Genomic DNA, 18,619 nt, shown 5'->3' with positions numbered 1-18,619 from the left:
CTGAAATAAAGCATTCATATTGCTATCTAAAACTTGAAGTGATTTAAATGCAAAGGTAATTCAGTGTCACTGTTATAGAATATAAATTAAGAGGATAAAAATATCATAGAAGCAACTAAGTTATACTGCAGAAAGAAAAATATATATACTCAAAAATTATATGGAACTAGAAGATATTTAAAGCTGCCTTCTAAAAGGAGTTACAGGCTAATAAGGTCCTAAATAAAATAGTAGGTGATAAGGAATAAATGTAAGTCTGTACTGACTGCATAGAGGCAATCTGATAATGAGAAAGGTTTCTGCCTACCTGACAAACAAAAAACATTTTATTTCCATTTTCTCCAGTACTAAATATCTTCTGTAAATCTTAATAATCAGTAAGACAATATCCAAATTTAACTCAGTGATGGATAAAAAAGCTGATATATACATGAACTAAAGGAGTAAGTGACCACAGAGGAAAAGAGCATGAGACCTAAAAAAGCGAACATTTAAATTTCAGGTATCAAACTGCTCTGGGAGGCAAATGAAAAACTCTACATTAGAACCTCAAGCAATTCTTTTAAGTTAAAAAAAACTTACTGCTAATGACCTGTTTCACCTAAGATGACTTTAGGGAAGCCACGAGAAGCAGAAAAGTACATCAAAGACAGAATTATGAATAAATAAACAAACAGAAATATGGAAACCAAAACATTGCTTACATGAAAATTAATTAAATTACATGGGGCAATGAGGACATACAATGGTGCTCATCAAAACCAGAGGTCTGCTATACTTTACTGATATATTTTTCCACTAATACTACAGTTTTCCACAGGTAACCTTGGAAAATAATTAGAAACTAAGTCAGTATTGTAAAGGGGAAAATCTTTACCATATGTATTGTAGGTCAACTAAGCTGAAATGGTACAAGCTGCTTTATAATCTTACTGTCTGACTGAAGAGACAAATAAGCAAACCATCAATTGAGAATGAGGGTGAAATGTGCTAGTTACCAATAGCAACTCTGGAGATGCTTTTATTTCTCACATAAAGCCAGTATCTCCATTAAAGTCGTCCAAAAAATTAATCATTGAAATCACATCTTTGGCCAGAACCCTCAATTCTGGGAAATACATCCATCTAGGATAAAAATTAATTCTATCTATATAGAAGAAGGCATAGATATGTAAAATGTCAAAAGAAAGGAGAGAAAACAGTAAAAGAAGCTGACTTAAAAATAAGATCAAAATTCAACTGTGAAGTACTTAACAAAAACTTTGTAACTGGTCATTATAGTAGCAGATTAAGATAGCAAGTGAACAGGAAGTAATGAAAATGGGAACAAATTAAGCTGCTCATTTATATTGATTGGTCCCAAATCAGATTTAGCACTCTGGGAAAGGTGAACAAACACAACATGCAGATTCAGCAAGCCATCAACTTCAACTACCATGGCAGTAAAAATAAGTTAATATGATGTTATGATACATCAGAAGCATGGGATAGTAACACTATATGTTTTTAAAGACAATACTATTGGAATAGATGTTATCTTTTCAGCTTGAATTCTTCATTCTGTTTGGACATCTCAAAGTAGATCCATTCTTTTTCTTCTGACAAAAATAGCTTTTACTTTGCAGCAATAACTCTCAACCAAATAAGCTTTTTAAAATGTGGTTTTCACCTTTAGTAAAAGCACATCAAAAAACATAATAGTCTGCTCCCCAAATTCTTAAAAAGATAAGAGTTTAGCAATTAGATATACTTGGTAAAAGAATAACAAAACAGGTTTTGCAGGCTGCAGAACCTTATAAAGGTAGAGGGAAAAGCACAATTGTTGAAGAAAAATATGATAGATTAACATTTACCTGTGGGTAATAAGGCTTCCTACAAGAAGTGGCATACTCTGAATCATTACATGCAGTTTGCTGCCAAAGGAGAAATAGAGAGTTTAGCCATGCTAAGAGATTTCAGCTGCTACTAAATACTGATAAAAATCATGTGTGTAAAGCAGGATGAGTTCACTCTGGTTTTCAACATTTTTTCATTTACTAATTTGCTTATCTTAAACAGTAGGTCAAACCACAATTTCTTCTTTCTACTTTGCAGAAATTCTTCCATCTCGCATCATGAATGTAAACAGAAAGTAATAGCCAAACTGCGTGGAGAGAAGGTCAAAACATCAACACAACAGAATTCAAAAAAACCCCAAACAAGACTGTATTTTAACAAAAATATTGAGAATATTTTTCAACACATGTTTGTAAGATACTGCAATAAACATGGGTGTTTGGCAATATAGGACACAACAAAAAGCACAGCATGAAACATTCAACATAGACCATACTTTTTAAAAAATTAATCAGAACCCCTTCCACTCCTCACCCACCCTTATTTTTACCAGATGCTACACAGCTGACATTTTATATCCACACAGCTGAGTTTAGCTCCTTGAAACAAGATTATTTTCTGGCTCCATTAAAGTTCCACTGTTGGCTTCAGAGGAACTGACCTTTTACAGTAGTGGGATTTTTGCAGTTCCACAGATGATGGTCAGGACTCACCAAAGGAGATAAGAATGAGTGTTTTATGTAGCACATTTCACACACTACCTAATGTCATCATTAAACATTCACCTGCAGTCTTTTGAGATACTTTCCATATATGAAGGAATTCTTGATGAGAGGGTAACTCCTTCCTTCTGCCACTGAAGAAACCAACTCATCCACATAGTGATTTAAACATTTAAATTTTATGTGTCACTGAGAAGCAGTTATTAGGATCCTGCCAGAGACTGCCCCCTTCTTGACCAAAACCTCCTCCACTTTCTCCTTAAGAGAATCAAAAAGACACTGAATCAAAGCTTTGCTGTACTGCAAGACAATTCTGAGAGTGAAAAAGCTGTCCTGATGGATAAAAGAAACTAAAAATCAAAGTGTTAGTCAGCCAATCCCTCCCTTGATCATCATCTACCCCCTCTTTCCTATAAGCTTGTTTTCAGGCTAAGAATTCTCAATGAGGGTTTTTTGAGCTACAATAACTTTATAAAACTCCCTTAGGATTCATAAAAATACTATATTCTTTCTCCAAAGTCTCCTCCAAGAGATACCAATCTCTAGCTTAGAGAACTCGAGAAATTTCTGTCTGCTGAGAAAGCTCAAGTGTTCCCAAGGGAAGTGCATTCTCCCTTCCTTTGGGAAAGCTTCACCTGAACAAGGGATACAGAGGCCAACGAGGCAAATGGGTATCCAGCCACTTGACCCAGCCTCTGAGCCAAAATACAACATACAATAACATTCAGTAAAGAGTAAACAGTCGCATACCAAAAATTATAATATCAATCACATCATTCCAGACCATCAGAATTTACAGCTTGTATCACAGTTCATAGATCAAAGCATCAAGATAACTTAAAAGTTTTCTTCTCTGTAGCTTTTCAAGGAACTTCAGGCTATTTTCTACATTGCTGTATGTATCACAAGCTAACAAGATGCTGAGTGAAAGTTTACTAGCAGCTGGTCAAGTCTAAACAGTCCATCAATCACTTTTGTTTCCTTACTGTCAGCAATTCTAATTTAAACTCTGGAAAAATGTGTTTTGAACTGTGAAATACAACATGTAAAATAGTGACAATTAACAGTATGTTTTTAGATTCTCAAGCTTACTGTAAGAAGTCGATTCAACACATAATGAAGTCATTTTTCCTTTATAACCATCAATTACAGAATTTTAAAAAAAGAAGGAAAGTGCTGCTTCAGCTAGAGCAGATGAACAAGCTATAATCTATTCCAGAATAATTAGTATGTACCTAGTGAAATTTCTGGAAGAACTGCAAAACTCTGTCTTGTCTTAAATGTACATGAATTTTGCCCAGCAAAAAGCAAATACATATTCTGGATTGATCTTTTATGGCAGTCAGGGAAACATCAACCAGTTACTATAAAAGGACATTTTGGCTGACAACAGGAGTCACATCAACACAGTGCCCTGCTCTAGTTTTCACAGTACTGTTTTTGCAACCAACTTGCCATCAACACCTTTTCTACAAGAAATTTACCTGAAATTTTGCAGAAGTTCATGAAGAAGGTAGTACTGCAATTATTCATACAAAATCATGTCATCATTAGTGCAAATTTTCTGCTCATTGGCATGCCAGATTTGAGAAAATGGCACAATGTGAAAGGGTTCTGGGGTGCAACAGACATTTTGTTTCATGTCATTGTAGCAGAAGCACACTCAATCTCTAAAGCTATGTTTACTATAGCATTCTGTTTACTAGAACATATAGGTTATAAAGTAGAACAGAGTAAGCAAAGAAAGAAAGATCAGATAGCCAAGTGACTTAAAAAAAGATATATATATATAATGATTGTATTTTAACTAACAGACTCAACAATTAAGTTATTATTTATAAAAGTTATAGAGAAAAAATTGTCAAAGGGATTACTAATTGCTTACAGTTCTATCAAACAATTAAAATGGCACTTGCAATGCTACAGACTAACTAAAAAAAAAAAAAACAAAGATAGCAAGAATCAAGGCACAACATCAGAAACCAGTACAGGTGACTAGAAATTCTCCAGGGAAATATTTTTTCCTTTTGAATTTTGCCAGCTTATTACAAGCAGAACACTCCATGGAAACAGCAAACACAACAGAACTCCTGACAAAACACAGGCATGTGCCCTGCCAGCTCTGCAAGACAGCTTTGGAACAAAAATCTGAAAGTTGCAGAGCCACTGCTCCCACTGCACTGTTCTGGGAAGAACTGGGACGTTCTACTGCTCCACAAAAACTGTCTTCTTACAGCTAAGAGAGGCAGGTGTTCAGAGGGGCACAGTAACCAAGGAGCTAGAGAGCCTAAGAGCCTGGCAACCTTGTCTGGGCTTTGTTCAGGTTTTGAATGCTCACTTACATGCAGCAGCACTCTGGTTTCCCACTGGGGTCTGGAATACCTCAGCTCTCATCTCAACAATCTTGTCAGTGGGTCCACAGCTGTACAGAAGTGGACAGATACCAAAATTACAGTAACCTTAGAAATATCAGTCAGCATCACCTAACACTTCACAGTGTATTTCATTTTGCAATCTTGCTTTAACATGTGCACAGATAAATACAGGAGGTGGCTTGTAGAATCCAGAAGATTATTAGACCGAAATTGATAGCATGCTTTAGGTTGGAAGGGACCTTTAAAGGTTATCTAGTCCAACTCTACTGCCATGAGCAAGGACACCTTTAACCAGATCAGGTTGCTTAGAGCCCTGTCAAGCCTGATCTTGGATGTCTCCAGAGACAGGGCCTCCACCATCTCTCTGGGCAACCAGTTCCCATGCTTCATCATCCTCATAGTAAAGAACTTTTTCCTAATACCTAATCTCAATTTACCCTCCTCTAGTTTAAAACCATTGCTCCCTGCCCTATCACTACACAACTTTGTAAACAGTCCCTTCCAGGCTTTCTCATAGGCCCCCTTCAGATACTGGAAGGATGCTACAAGGTGTCCTCAGAGCCTTTTCTCCAGCTCCAGCTCCTGCAGTCGTCTTCCCAGCAGGGGTGTTCCATCATTCTGATAATTTTTGTGACTCTTCTCTGGACCCCATCCAACATGTTCATGTTCTTCCTGTGTGGGTGGCTCCAGAAGTGGGCACAGTACTCCAGGTGAGGTCTCACCAGAGCAGAGGAACCAAATCACTGCTCTCAATCTGGCCACACTTCCTTTGACACAGCCCAAGTTGAGACTGGCCTTCTGGGCTGTGAGAGTGTAACGTTTGCTGGCTCATGTCCAGCTTTTTTTCCACAAGTACCCCCCAAGTCCCTTTCCACTTTCCTTTAAATTAGAAGCAGTAAGTTTTCCAATAATTTGAAAGCCAAGAAATAAAAATTCCATTTCCTAACAAATTTAGCAGGGATCAAAAATGTCATTTTAAACTTGCCCTCCTAAAAAATATCAGCAAGCTTCCATATAGCATTTCATGTTTTCTTTATCTACTCACTGTTTGGCTTCATTTAGTTCACACTTTCTACTGAACTTTGCAAAGTTTTCATCTATTTCTTCTCCTTATTATTCCAAAATGTAGACTGGAAACACCATTACTGAACAAAGGTGGTTACTGCTTGTGTTTATTTGCTCTCTCACACAGACATTGTCCATTTGTGCATGTGCACAGTGAGTGAAGACAAGTCAATAATACACTGCTCTTTTCCTGTATTAAGAAAAAAACAAGTCCTAATCAAGTTTACAGAGAAGATATTTACCTTGGGCTCCAGTATTGTTTTCCATGAACTGCTTCCAAGGTGTATATAATTATTATATTTCTTATTTTCTGCTATTCATGTGAAATTCAAATTGATTATTATTCCTCATTTCTCCTGCAAAGAGCTTAATATATTCAGTAAGAGAATGGAGGGAGGGATTCCTCTACCAGTTATCCTCTTTTAGACTGATAGTTCCTCCTACACAATATTAAAGTTTGGAAAAAATTAGAAACATCACTACTTGATAGAAAAGATAGTCCTAGATTATTCCTGAGTACTGCCCCTAGTTAAGTAGTTGGTTTAGCCTATCTTTCCAACTTCATGTAAATTGTCTTTATTTTTGCCACTAATAATGAAACAATGGTTAAAAATAATTAGAACAAACTAAAATAGCAAGGATTTTCCAGTAAATAGAGTAATTAGAATAATTTAATTTATTTAATGTCTTTTACTAAGCAGTGCAGCTGTCTGTTTTGAGTCTTGAAAGGACTTTCTCTTACTTTCAATTAATGTGATGGTGGGGTAGGTTTGATAGTTTACTTTTCCAGCCTTTTGGCCATATACATTGGTCACAAATGCAATGACTCAGAAAAGTATCCTTCCTTTTCAGTTTTAATTAATTAAGATAAGAAGATGAGCACATCAGGCAGAGAAACAACTGGAAATTAATCCATTGAAAGTTAAAACAAAAAGCAAATGCCAATAAATGCTGTCTATGACCACAGAGAAAGAGCTGGTTATATGCCTTAAGCCACATTTTGTTTTTCTTTTCAGAAAGAAAATGGAAATGTAGAATTGGCTGTAGATCCTCAGTTCTCCAGACTCTTAAGTCACTGTTTTAAGATATGGCTAACCAACAAAAATAAAAGCATTAGAATTTTGTATGCAATAGTTTTGTGATACAGTACTGATTTCACTAAAAGTGATCATAAGCTATTTCACATAAACCTCCATTGTTTCTTGCTCATAAAAAAAAAGATCAAATAAATAATACAAGAAAAAAACCTCTATTTTCAGCTATGCAGTAGATCCCAACATTCTGGTTGATGAAATTCATAGGGAGAGCTTTTAATAAACAAATTCCTATCTGATTTCTATAAAAAATTCAGTGTCATTCTAACCTGTGTTTTACAGAGAGGATTAACTAGCACAGAAATTACCTTAGTAAATGCACTCCCTTTCACCAACTCAAGATTGCCAGAGATTATTCAAATTTAAGAAACTTTTTTTAATTGCTTTAATATATGTAATTTCTTGTCCTACACTCATTACCAGAGCACCCTTTTATCATCCATTAGTAAATAATGGGATTTACTGCTTAATAAAAGAAGCTGGCAGGGACACCCAGGAAGTTACATACACTTCAGAATTTATTCAAATGTTTAGAATCACAGATTTCACTCACTGACGTCAGCAGGGACATCTGGAGATCATCCAGTCCAGCCCACTGCCCAAAGCACAGTCAACTGCAGCCATGTTCATTTGGATGGTAATCCCACAACCTCTCTGGGAAACCTATTACAGTGTCCAATCACCCTTACAGAATAAAAAAAATAAAAAAAAAAAATAAAAAAAAAAAACACCAACACACACAAAAAAAACAACAACAACCAAAAAAAAAAAAAAAAACACCAACAAAAAACACCCCCAAAATTCATTAATTAATGCAATTTCCTAGTTTTTTTTAGATATTTCTACACACTGATAAGATCCCCCTGGCATCTTCTCCAGGCTGAAGATTCCCATCCCTCTCAGTCTCTCCTTGTACGTTCAAAACTCCAAATGCTTAAGCAGCTTCATAGCCCATCACTGGACTCTGTCTATAGCCATGTCTCCTTTGTACTGAGGAGCCCAGCACTTGCCAGCACTCCAGCTGTGTCTCACCAGAGCTCAGCAAGGATGAAGAATCAGCCCCTGGACCTGCTGGCTGTGCCCCTCCTACTGGAGCCCAGGAGGCAATGGGCTTGGCTGCAAGAGCACATTGCTGGCTGGTGGTCAACTTGGTGTAGGGCCTGGCCTTTCCCTGTGTTGAACTTCACTAAGTTCCTTGTCAGTCCTTTTCTCCATCCTATTGATGTCTTCCTAAAGGCCAACACAACCAGCTGGTGCATCAGCTGTTCCTCCCAGTTCAGTGTTATCTCCATATCTCCAAGCCTGCCAACAGCGCATCGTCCGGGGCATTAATGAGTTAAACAGTACTGGACCCAGCACTTACCCCCACATGGATACACCATGAGCTATGGACCTTCAACTGGACTCTGTGCTGCTGATCCTGATGCTTTGAGCACAGCACTTGAGCCACTTTTCCACCCACCTCACTGTCAACTTCTCTTGTCCATACATCAACAGTTAGTGTCATGGGAGGTGTCAGAAGCTTCATTAAAGTCAAGGTAAACAACATCCCCTGTGCTATCACACTGAACACAAGTTTAAAGACCACACAGAAATATTTGGGGTTAAACTCTTAGCAATTCAGTTTACGACTAGAATTTAAGGCATTTTTTATTTGTTTAGAAAAAATAATTATTTTGTTAAAGAGTTTGGTTTGGTCTTCGTTTACCTGAAATATCAATATTCTATTAAGAGTTCAATAAATTACCAAAGACTGATCTCTTTGGTAGGAAATGTTACATAAACAAATAAATACTTTTCAATTTGAAACAAAATGCAATTTAGACATGTTTGGACAACAAAGGACACTTTTATATAGAGGATAAAAAAAAGATAAACGCATTCTGAAACATCAGATTTGAGTGGTGTTCCTAGACATGGCACACTAACACTTAGAAAAGTGGTCAGTCTTTAACATCCTCCAGAAAATAGGAATCTGATGCAGAAAAACCTCACACGATTACAACCATATTCCATAAGCTGATTAAAAAAATATTGTAAATTAAACCCCTAGGTAGATGTCGGGTTGACAAATACTTAAGTGTTTATTTGCAATGCTTGTTTATTACAACAATCGAGGATTCATTTTATCTTGGAGACAGAAAATGTTACTTTATTAAAAGTTCCCAGGAAAAAAAAATTAGTCTTCAGGAACTCAATATATTTCTAGTCCTGTCAGAGGAAATACAAATTACTGGGTACTGTACTGAATCATCCTCTACAGAGCCATGAGTTGCTCATCACACTACGTTACTTCAATGCAAGCCTTAAGATCCAATTACTCCTGAAATAGCTTGGCTCAGAACCATTAAATGCAAAGCAGGGCTTAAGAACAAAAAATCTTTCATTATCTTTCTCTACCTCACGTGCATTGATCCCAGTTTATTGCAAATTCTCTAAGACCATCTATAATCAGGTGTATTTAACTGCAGCTTATTTTTCAATAAATATTTGTGGAATTCACTAGACTTGTCTTTTAAATACACTAAAAATCTTCTGGAGCAGTTTATATCTAGTTTCCCTATAAAACTAAATGTTTGACAAAAGTTACCACTTCGTAAAATAATTTGGAATTACAAGTACTTCATATAAAATGTAAGAAAACCCATTGCAGGAGTGTTAGAAGTCAACTGAACTAAGTACTCAGCCAACATCAACAGAATTATGAAAACTAGATGTTTTCCTGCATAAATGCCAGCATAATACACCATATGGGCATACCAATTTTAGTGGAATAAATCTTTTCTTCTGAAAACATAATAGTCCATAAATTAATTTTAAAAACCCTGAGTAAGAAAAATCTAAATGATATTTTCCACCCACATATCATACATTCAAATTTTTATACCTTACACCTTGCTATACCTGACTTCCGAACTTCTTTGGAAAAACAGGTTTGTTTATTTTTTAAATACCTAGAGGACAGCAAAGTAAGAATACTTAAATAGTTCCTTTTTACAAAAGAATACAAGCTCTGTTTGTTCATGTTCCTATGCAGAAACACAGAAAAAAAAAGGATTTCAGGAAGACAGTTAGCTTAACCACTTGCATGAATAACCAACACCTATCTTGTTGTTTTTCAAGATTTCAACAAGAAATTTCTTTAAACTCCCTGGTATGTCTTGTCTGTCCAGTTTGGACTCAGCTCGTCAGCCAGAGAGCAATTACGCAGAATTTTTTCAGACATGTTAATGAAAGAAAGTGAAAGCAACCAAGAAACAAACAGTCCCCTCTTCTTAGCTCCCTAGATGTGGGACTGGCAACAATCTGGAGCATCTGTTACTAAAACATATTATAGAAAAAAAAGCATATTTAACATAGAACAGTTGTTGTTATCTTTATCTATTTCATATATGACTGCTAAGAATAATGTTTATTATATGGAGAAGATAAAGGTGCAAAGATACCATTTTGTGCCTTATTTTCTTATATATGGAATACCAGTCTGTTCATAAACATATTATTGACCACCAGTAAACCACTTTTCTACAGCTATAACACATGTATAGTTGAGGGAAAATAACCCCAAGAGATGCAAAATATCTAACAAGGAAGATCAGGCACTTCTTTAAATTCAAAACATGAAACATTCCCTTTTGAAGCTGAAAAAAAATATTTTCTTCAATATGAAATAACTCTTTTGGAGAAATTCCTGCAATTTCCCAAACCACAAAAAATATTCCCCCTAAGTACTGAAATGAAAAATCCACTGTTCAGAGCAAGATTAAGTAGCTTAAATATAATATGCACTGCACCACTGTGATGATAAACCTAAGTGTCTTGTCTTCTCTCTATCCAGGGAAGTGTTAAGTCTTCATCTCGAAACCACAAAGAGCAAATAACATGAAGTTTGAGTTATCTACAAAAAACTGTATCAATCACAGGCAATCTCTACCCAGAGACAGTGGATCAGACATTAAGCTGTTGTTGAATGCTCAAAAAGGGTAAAGCAAGGCATTAGCTCTCCACAGAACTCAAATTTATGAGCTGAGACAAAAGGTAAGGCCCAGAACCATGCCATCAATAAAGAAAGACTACTGGTTTTCCAACCATTTTCTGGTTTTGGACTTCCAATGCTCTTATTCCAGTAAATGAACAACAATTACAAGTTCAAATCTAAACAGAAAAAACTGCTAGTCTCAGCTACCCACTGTATCATCTTTCCCTCTCTTAGACTTTCCCCATGTCTAGAGAGGGCTCCATAGTTCTCCATACAGAGCCTGGCACAGTCCAGCTCACTCACTGTCCCAGATGTGCCCCTACTTTCAGGGATCCTAAAACCTGGTCTCATCCTCCCAGCATTTCAATTTATGTGCTCAGATCAAAATATGCCTCAAATCCAAACTGTGTCTCATATCCAGAACCTGTGGACACAAACCTGTGGTGAAGCAAGAGTCTTCAGAGGACCTTAAGGAAACCTAAGGAAAACTCCAGCATTTACAGTCTCAGTGAGATTCAAGCATGCAGCACAGGTGCTTCACTACAGGTGCACCTACTGCACTTCATTTCCCTTGCATTATCATTCCCACTCCAATGCTGTCTACCACAAAGGAGATGAGGTTTATAGGCAGCCACAGCTTCGCCTGCCCTTTGGCTCCATGGATGGTCAGGGCTTGAAAATCATTACCTTAGACATGCAATATAAATATGAGCAGCATGGTAAACTTCCTGATCTGGCCTCAAGGTAAAATGTGTTATCATTAGTCTCCTCCAATTTTCTCAAATGTTTTGTTAAGAGACTGAAACCACAGCTGGTGTGAGAAGGGATGGGTTTTGCTCTGCTCCATGCCACACAGTACAAAAGTGCCATGAACACGGTGTAGCTGTGGTATGGCAAGCAGTGGCAGCTGCCACTACCTGTGGCACAAGGAGCACAGGGGTGTTACAGAAATGCAGACTAAATTCCTGAGCTGCTGCAAGCAGAGTCATAGATTTCTGTGAAGTGTGTGTGAAAAATTCTGTGATATACTTTTAACAATATAAATTGTTCTGTGGCACTGATGAGTTTTTCAAAACTGTGTGAAGTTAACTAATGTACTTAAAAATAACAAAATTATACTGATTTTATAAGTGTATCTTCAGATCTCAATGTCTCAGATTTTCCTTTGAAGTTGTTTTTAAATATAGGAGTCTTGAAGACATTCAGAAACTTTGAAAATGACAACAAAAATGCAAACTATTTTAATGCTATTATTTGACCAAAAAGCCCAGCTAATAAACAGAAGATTTTGAAATACACAGCAAGAAAGAATGAAAACACAAACTATCAGAAAAGGCATAAAGTATATTGGACTAGCATGCAAAATAGTATATGGGTATATACACACACATAGGCTAAGAAATCAATAAAGCTTGAATATCATGAAACATCATTCCAAAAGTAAGGAAACTAATTCAAGAAAACAGCTATTATACTATCGGTATAGCTGACCTTTCCTTTGCCACCAGTTTTTCAGCCTTTCTTGAACAATCCAGTGTTCCTTATTCGGACCCACAGTTGAGTGCATAATAATTATTGAGACAAATCCTCTCCATTTAACGAAGGCAGAGAGAGCAGCAGCTGCAATCACCTTAATGGCTGCTCAAAACAGCAACTTTAGCCCACACTCTATCACAGTTCTATTGTCCCTCTCTATCACTCGAGTGCACATCCCTATTGTGACTGTAAGGCAGGCAGAGAGATCAAGGAACATGGACTTACTGGTGCTGCACTTCATTGTAGTCAATAACTTCTCATTTTTAGAGATACATAAAACTAATTTAGAAACCACAAAAGCTGTGTTTCTTTACACTGATTGAAAGAGTTAGTGCTAAATCATAAGCTCGCATACATTTGCTTAGGTACTAAGGGCTAGTATGAAAAAAACAGATGATGTGGTACTTAGACAGAATTTGAATACAATTTATTGGCAATCACAGAATCATAGAATCAGCCAGGTTGGAAAGGACCTCTGGGACCATCAAGTCCACTGCCACTGTGTTTACCAGACCATGGCACTGAGTGCCACATCAGTCTCAAAAACCTCCAGGGACGGAGAACCCACCACCTCCCTGGGTAGCCCATTCCAATGCCTGATCACCCTCTCTGTCAAGAATTTCTTCCCAATACCCAACCCAAACCTCCCCTGGCAGAGCTTAAGTCCCTGCCCTCTTGTCTTACTGATGGCTGCCTGGGAGAAGAGACTAACCCCCCCCTGGCTCCAACCTCCTTTCAGGGAGTTGTAGAGAGTGATGAGGTCTCCCCTTGAGCCTCCTCTTCTCCAGCCTGAACACCCCCAGCTCCCTCAGCCCTTCCTCACAGGAATTCTGCTGGATCCCTTCACAGCCTCCTTGCTCTTCTCGGGACCTGCTCCAGCACCTCAATCTCCTTCCTGAACTGAGGGGCCCAGAACTGAACACAGGACTCATGCTGTGGCTTCACCAATGATCCTGTTAAAACACTTACCAGGCCACCTCTACCATCAGCACCAGACCCAGGGGCTTTAGAGATACTCTGGATGTTGCCATTGTCAGCCCAGCTCATAGTTTCCTGGCAAACCAGTTGCTAGAGAAGGCTTTGCAAAGGTGGCACTAACTGTGTGTGGTGTCCCTGAATGCAGCTCCTACTCAGACAGGAACTAGCCCTAAGATAAATAATCAAACCAATATACTAGCAAGAAATGACAGATACATGCCAGAAAAAAAATCTTCAAGCAGTTGACTACTACAACTTGTAAGAGTGAATGAAAATAACTGAAATGACAGGGGGTAGCCTTGGTTTTGTGAACCAGGACCAGGACAAAGGCAGGAGCAAAAGCATGCCCTTTGTGGATAGTGGGCAAGGAAAACCTTCCAGTCTCACATACCAGCTGGGTTACAGAGCCCCTTACCTCCAAGCTGTGGTACAATGCCTCTCTCTGGGCATTGTCCACAAGCACATCACACAAACCCACTTGAAGTATTACGTAGGCATTGCAATTGGTTGTGGAGCACTACGCTGGAGAGGAAGGGAAACAAAACCTGGTCCTTAAATTCACTGTGTTAATAAAAGGATGGCAAAATTTTTAGAGCTCATTCAAATCACAGTCCTAGCTTATTGAAACTGTAAAGAGAAGAGCCCAGAAGACAGTGAAAAATCATCACTGTCTCCTGCATCATCATCTATTCTTCAGTGAGTTAGAGTTCTGAAATAAAGTAACTGACCTCTGATAATCTTCTCATTGAAAAACTTATTTAATCTAGTCTGAATAAGAGCCATAAACTATTCTTGATGAGAGTTTTTCCACTGAGATCAATATTAATTGTATAAGCAGACCAAGAGCACTAAAAGAAATGAAAAACTTTAAATTCATTCCTGTCATTTAACCCTCTTATAACACGTCAGACCTCTAAATCTTTTGTAAATCTTTTCTTCCTTTCTGCATCCCTCCTTGTCTTTGCAACCTTGTGCAGACACTGTTCCGCAGCAAATCATATGACACTTTCCCTTATTGCCATATTTAAATAGTTGCTTCCAGACTCTCAAATCAGTGGAATGAGTCATGTATTCTTTTCCCCTTACTCTGCATTATGTAATCCTAAAACCATTATTATTTCTAAAATAGAAAAGATAATCATAATTTTGTTTCAAGATTCCAATGTAAGATCATTTGACTTAAAATTATGTAGTTTTACTCCTGGAAGAAACAGAATTCCCATATAGGCTTCTTGTGACAAACGTAGAGTAATCTTTCAGACTCATATGGGTTGCTGTACACTACATCTGCAACCTCCTATGTGCTCTTGCTGCTCCAGGTGAGCATCATTTTTGTTGAAAAAAACCTTTAAGATCAGAGAGTCTAACCACTGAAAATTGATGCCTTTCCTTATTTTCTGCCATTTAACAGCAAACCTGATCCACCCTAGACCAGATCTCAAAAGAGACATCTGCTACCTGAAGGTATCAAAGATTAACATTTAAGGCTAAAGGCATCTCATAAAGATAACCCATGTGCAATGCACTGCCAGAGAGGTTCAAGAATTATGCTGCATTCAACAGAAACTGTAGCTAAATTTTGAGCAAAAATATGAAAGCATCCATTATAGGGACCAAAAGAGCAGCTTGAATTCACAAAAAATGAAATTAAATGAACCAGTTGTAAATTCCATCTGCCCCCACACTCTGAGAAATAAAAAGAAAATGTCAAAAAGTACATCATCTGTGAAATGAAAACACATCGGATATGCACTTAGTCCCTACACTTCATTATCCTCATGACAGCAGGATAAGGAAAAAAAAACAGTCTCATTAGAACAGCTTTGGACAAGTATGACTTTAGAATAGAAAGCAATTTCAGCTTCCCCCCCAAAAAAGAAATAGCTATATCATACAATTATCCTTTAAATGTGCTTGATTAATCATCCTGAAGTATCTTCAGATAAGAACAGTGTGTCTACAGAAAATGTTTTCAGAGGAAAACCATGTTACTGCCTTGTATCCCAGTAGTATCCAAGACTCCACTATTTTATCATTTAAATTCCAGATCTAAGAAGAGGGAAGTCCATTCTTTGAATCTGATAGATATTTTTAAAATACAATCAAACTGTATTCCTTTTAAAATATTCACAGGTTAATTGGCCTATAAGCATTCCAGACCATCCAGTTGGTGGATTTATTGAACAATCCTAGCTTTCTAATTCAGCAATTAATAAATTCCTACACTTGTAATTTGGTGCTCTTATACAGATAAAATATAGGGGTGTGAACCCTCTACTTTAAAATCGTGCAAACAGATTGCTTATATTTTAACATATTATTGTTTAAATTGATGCATTCTACTGGAACAGAGGCTACATTTTAAAACTCTGTCCTGGGAAGTGACATTATGAAGAAACTCTTGCTAACATATGAATGAGTATGTCTGATCTCTACTAATGACAGTAATATAAATTATAAAATAACCTAAACATGTATATTGGATCTGTATTGCAGCATTTTCCAAAGGCTGTATGGCATAATATGATTAGTACTCATTCTGGAGATCCATATTTAGCTTTTGCTAAAAGAGAATGTTGAGAAATATAGGTTAAACTCTATTTTACACTAATTATAGGCTAAAGTCTAATACACACTGAGATAGACTTTGAGACATACTTAAAAAAAAAAAAAAATAAGTAAAAGGTCTGGTTGCCTACATTGTTGATGTATTCAGAAAGCAGGTCTTGGAGAGCCTGGCGGATAGCGTTGCATTCAGCAATGATTCGTTCCCGATGAAAATCCCGCGTGCAGGAAGAGTCAGCAAGCAAAGCTGCTCCACTGATTATAGCTTCCAGACGTTTCTCTAGTGATGGCCTTATTTTCTCTTCATTCACTACAAGAGGATCCAGGATAATTAAATTCTGGAAGCATAAGAAACATTAAGAAAACAGGTAAGAAAAGTCAGCCCAACTAAGTTGCCGCTTTATTTTTTACTTTCATGAACTACAACAATGTTATACTTCCTGGACTTGCAACTAGTTCTTTCCTCTTGAAAGATTCAAAATAATTTTTTTTTTTTTTTTCAAATAATTTTGGCTGTGGCAGATGCCAGTTTTCCTGCTGGGGCTATATATACCAGTCATTTGCAGACAAAGCCAAGTTCCCTCAGCCATTCAGATCTCACTGTTTCTAAGCCAATATTCATATAACCAAATCCTGATGGCCTGGACCCAGTGCTAAGATGGCAACAGAGCTTTCCAGCCAGAGCTCGTTCATACCTCAGCAGATCACAGAACATGTAGAACATTATCACATCTACCTGGCAGGTCATATTGACATCTCCTGACTTCAGCTGCCTTGTTTCTGAGTCCTTCCCCTGTTTCCTACTTTTTTTGCATGAGATTTATTTTCACCCTCAGCTTCAGCCTCTCCTACACAGCCCAGAAAGCTAACAGTATCCTTGGCTGCATCAAGAGAAGCGTGGCCAGCAGGTCCAGGGAAGTGATTCTTCCCCTCCATTCTGCTCTTGTGAATCCCCAGCTGGAATACTGTGTCCAGTTCTGGAGCCCCTATCACAAGAAGGACATGGACTTGCTGGAATGTGTCCAGAGAAGGGCCACAAGGATGATCAGAGGGCTGGAGCACCTGTCCTATGAAGACAGACTGAGAGAGTTGGGGTTATTCAGTCTGGAGAGGAGAAGGCTTTGAGGAGACCTTAATTGTAGCCTTCCAGTATCTGAAGAGGGCTACAAGAAAGGGACTTTTTAGAATATTGATAAAACATAGGGAATGGATTCAAACTAGAGGAAGGTAGATTTAGATGAGATATTAGGAAGAAGCTCTTCCCCATGAGGGTGATGAGACACTGGAACAGGTTGCCCAGAGAGGTGGTGGAAGCCCTTAAGAGAAAATTTAGAGAATCTACTGATTTAAGAGTTAGATGCTCTATTTTTACTCGTGGTTCCCTCACCTATAAATCTATAGTAACTTTCACACTGCCAGCACTGGCAGAGGAAGAATGACATTGCAAAACATCTAGATACTAGATTGTTGGGTAAACTCCATGATAAATTTCACATAATAAACATTTAATGAGATTTGTTCCCAATAGACTATTTACTATATCAATCTATTTCATGGCACTGTATTTGCAACAGGAAGATAGAACAAAGGTTATTTCAGGTCCTTAGCCAATAAAAATTTCTGTAAAGAAAGAAAAGTGTTACCATCTAATTCATAAAATCATTTTAAGAAGCTTAATGCTCTATAAATTGTGCTTTATCTAACTCACACAGCTTCAATTCGCATTTGTGTTACCTAGGTAAAAATATATTTAAAACTCCATAAACAAATGTCTTTGTATAACAGTCATACTTCTGTGTTCCTATGTTTCAGAGATAAAACAAATTCAATCCAAAAGACAACTTTTCCATTCTGTGATTATCACAAATCACAAATTTTAAAACATAAATAAATGTTATTATTTCTTTTAAAGCCATTAAAATTATACTGCTCACATGTAGTTAAGTTTAACTCATCTGCAGTCAGAAGATGCGGAGCTTTTGCCAAATTTTGTTTAAAAAAAACTTAACAAAAAGTTATAGCTCTCACTTCAAGTATATGATTTGTAATTCAGAGTTTCACAGTAACAATGTATTAGTCCTAAATGCCTCTTTTTTTCATGTAACATGCCATTAAGGTGCCATTGTAGCCTGGTCCCCTTAGGGGGGGCTGCAGGGGAAGCTGTCAGATTCAACTGTGAGCATGACTGAGAAGTCTGTTTTCATCAATAAACTGCCACTACAAGATTTGTATCATATTTCAATATATTTCTCACACCTTTCATTGACAACATTAGACAAAATCTATTACCACCACTCATAACATCAATTCTGAAAATGTATCAACAATATTGGAGTTCCAAGGCTGAGATCTGCTATGTCTTGAGAATTTACAGCCAAAAAGATGCATATTTGCAAATGGGTTTTGAAACTTTCATTTCTTTTATTGATTGGGCCTATGTGAGTTACACAAGATTAGGAGCATGGACTG

General features: G+C 37.3%; 1 protein-coding gene across 4 annotated transcripts in view; it reads right to left on the bottom strand.

Moving 5' to 3' along the window:
- CTNNA3 (catenin alpha 3) overlaps nt 1-18,619 on the bottom strand; it is a 395,140-nt gene that overhangs the window by 280,494 nt on the left and 96,027 nt on the right. For all 4 annotated transcript variants that reach the window (XM_071749099.1, XM_071749098.1, XM_071749100.1 and 1 more), the window contains exon 7: nt 16,285-16,488. In XM_071749099.1, coding sequence (XP_071605200.1) covers nt 16,285-16,488 — 204 coding nt within the window. The remainder of the gene's footprint in view (nt 1-16,284; nt 16,489-18,619) is intronic.

The sequence above is a fragment of the Heliangelus exortis genome, chromosome 7, assembly GCF_036169615.1.
Source record: "Heliangelus exortis chromosome 7, bHelExo1.hap1, whole genome shotgun sequence".
NCBI classification, from domain to species: Eukaryota; Metazoa; Chordata; class Aves; order Apodiformes; family Trochilidae; genus Heliangelus; species Heliangelus exortis.
This window is presented reverse-complemented; position numbering and strand designations above follow the sequence as displayed.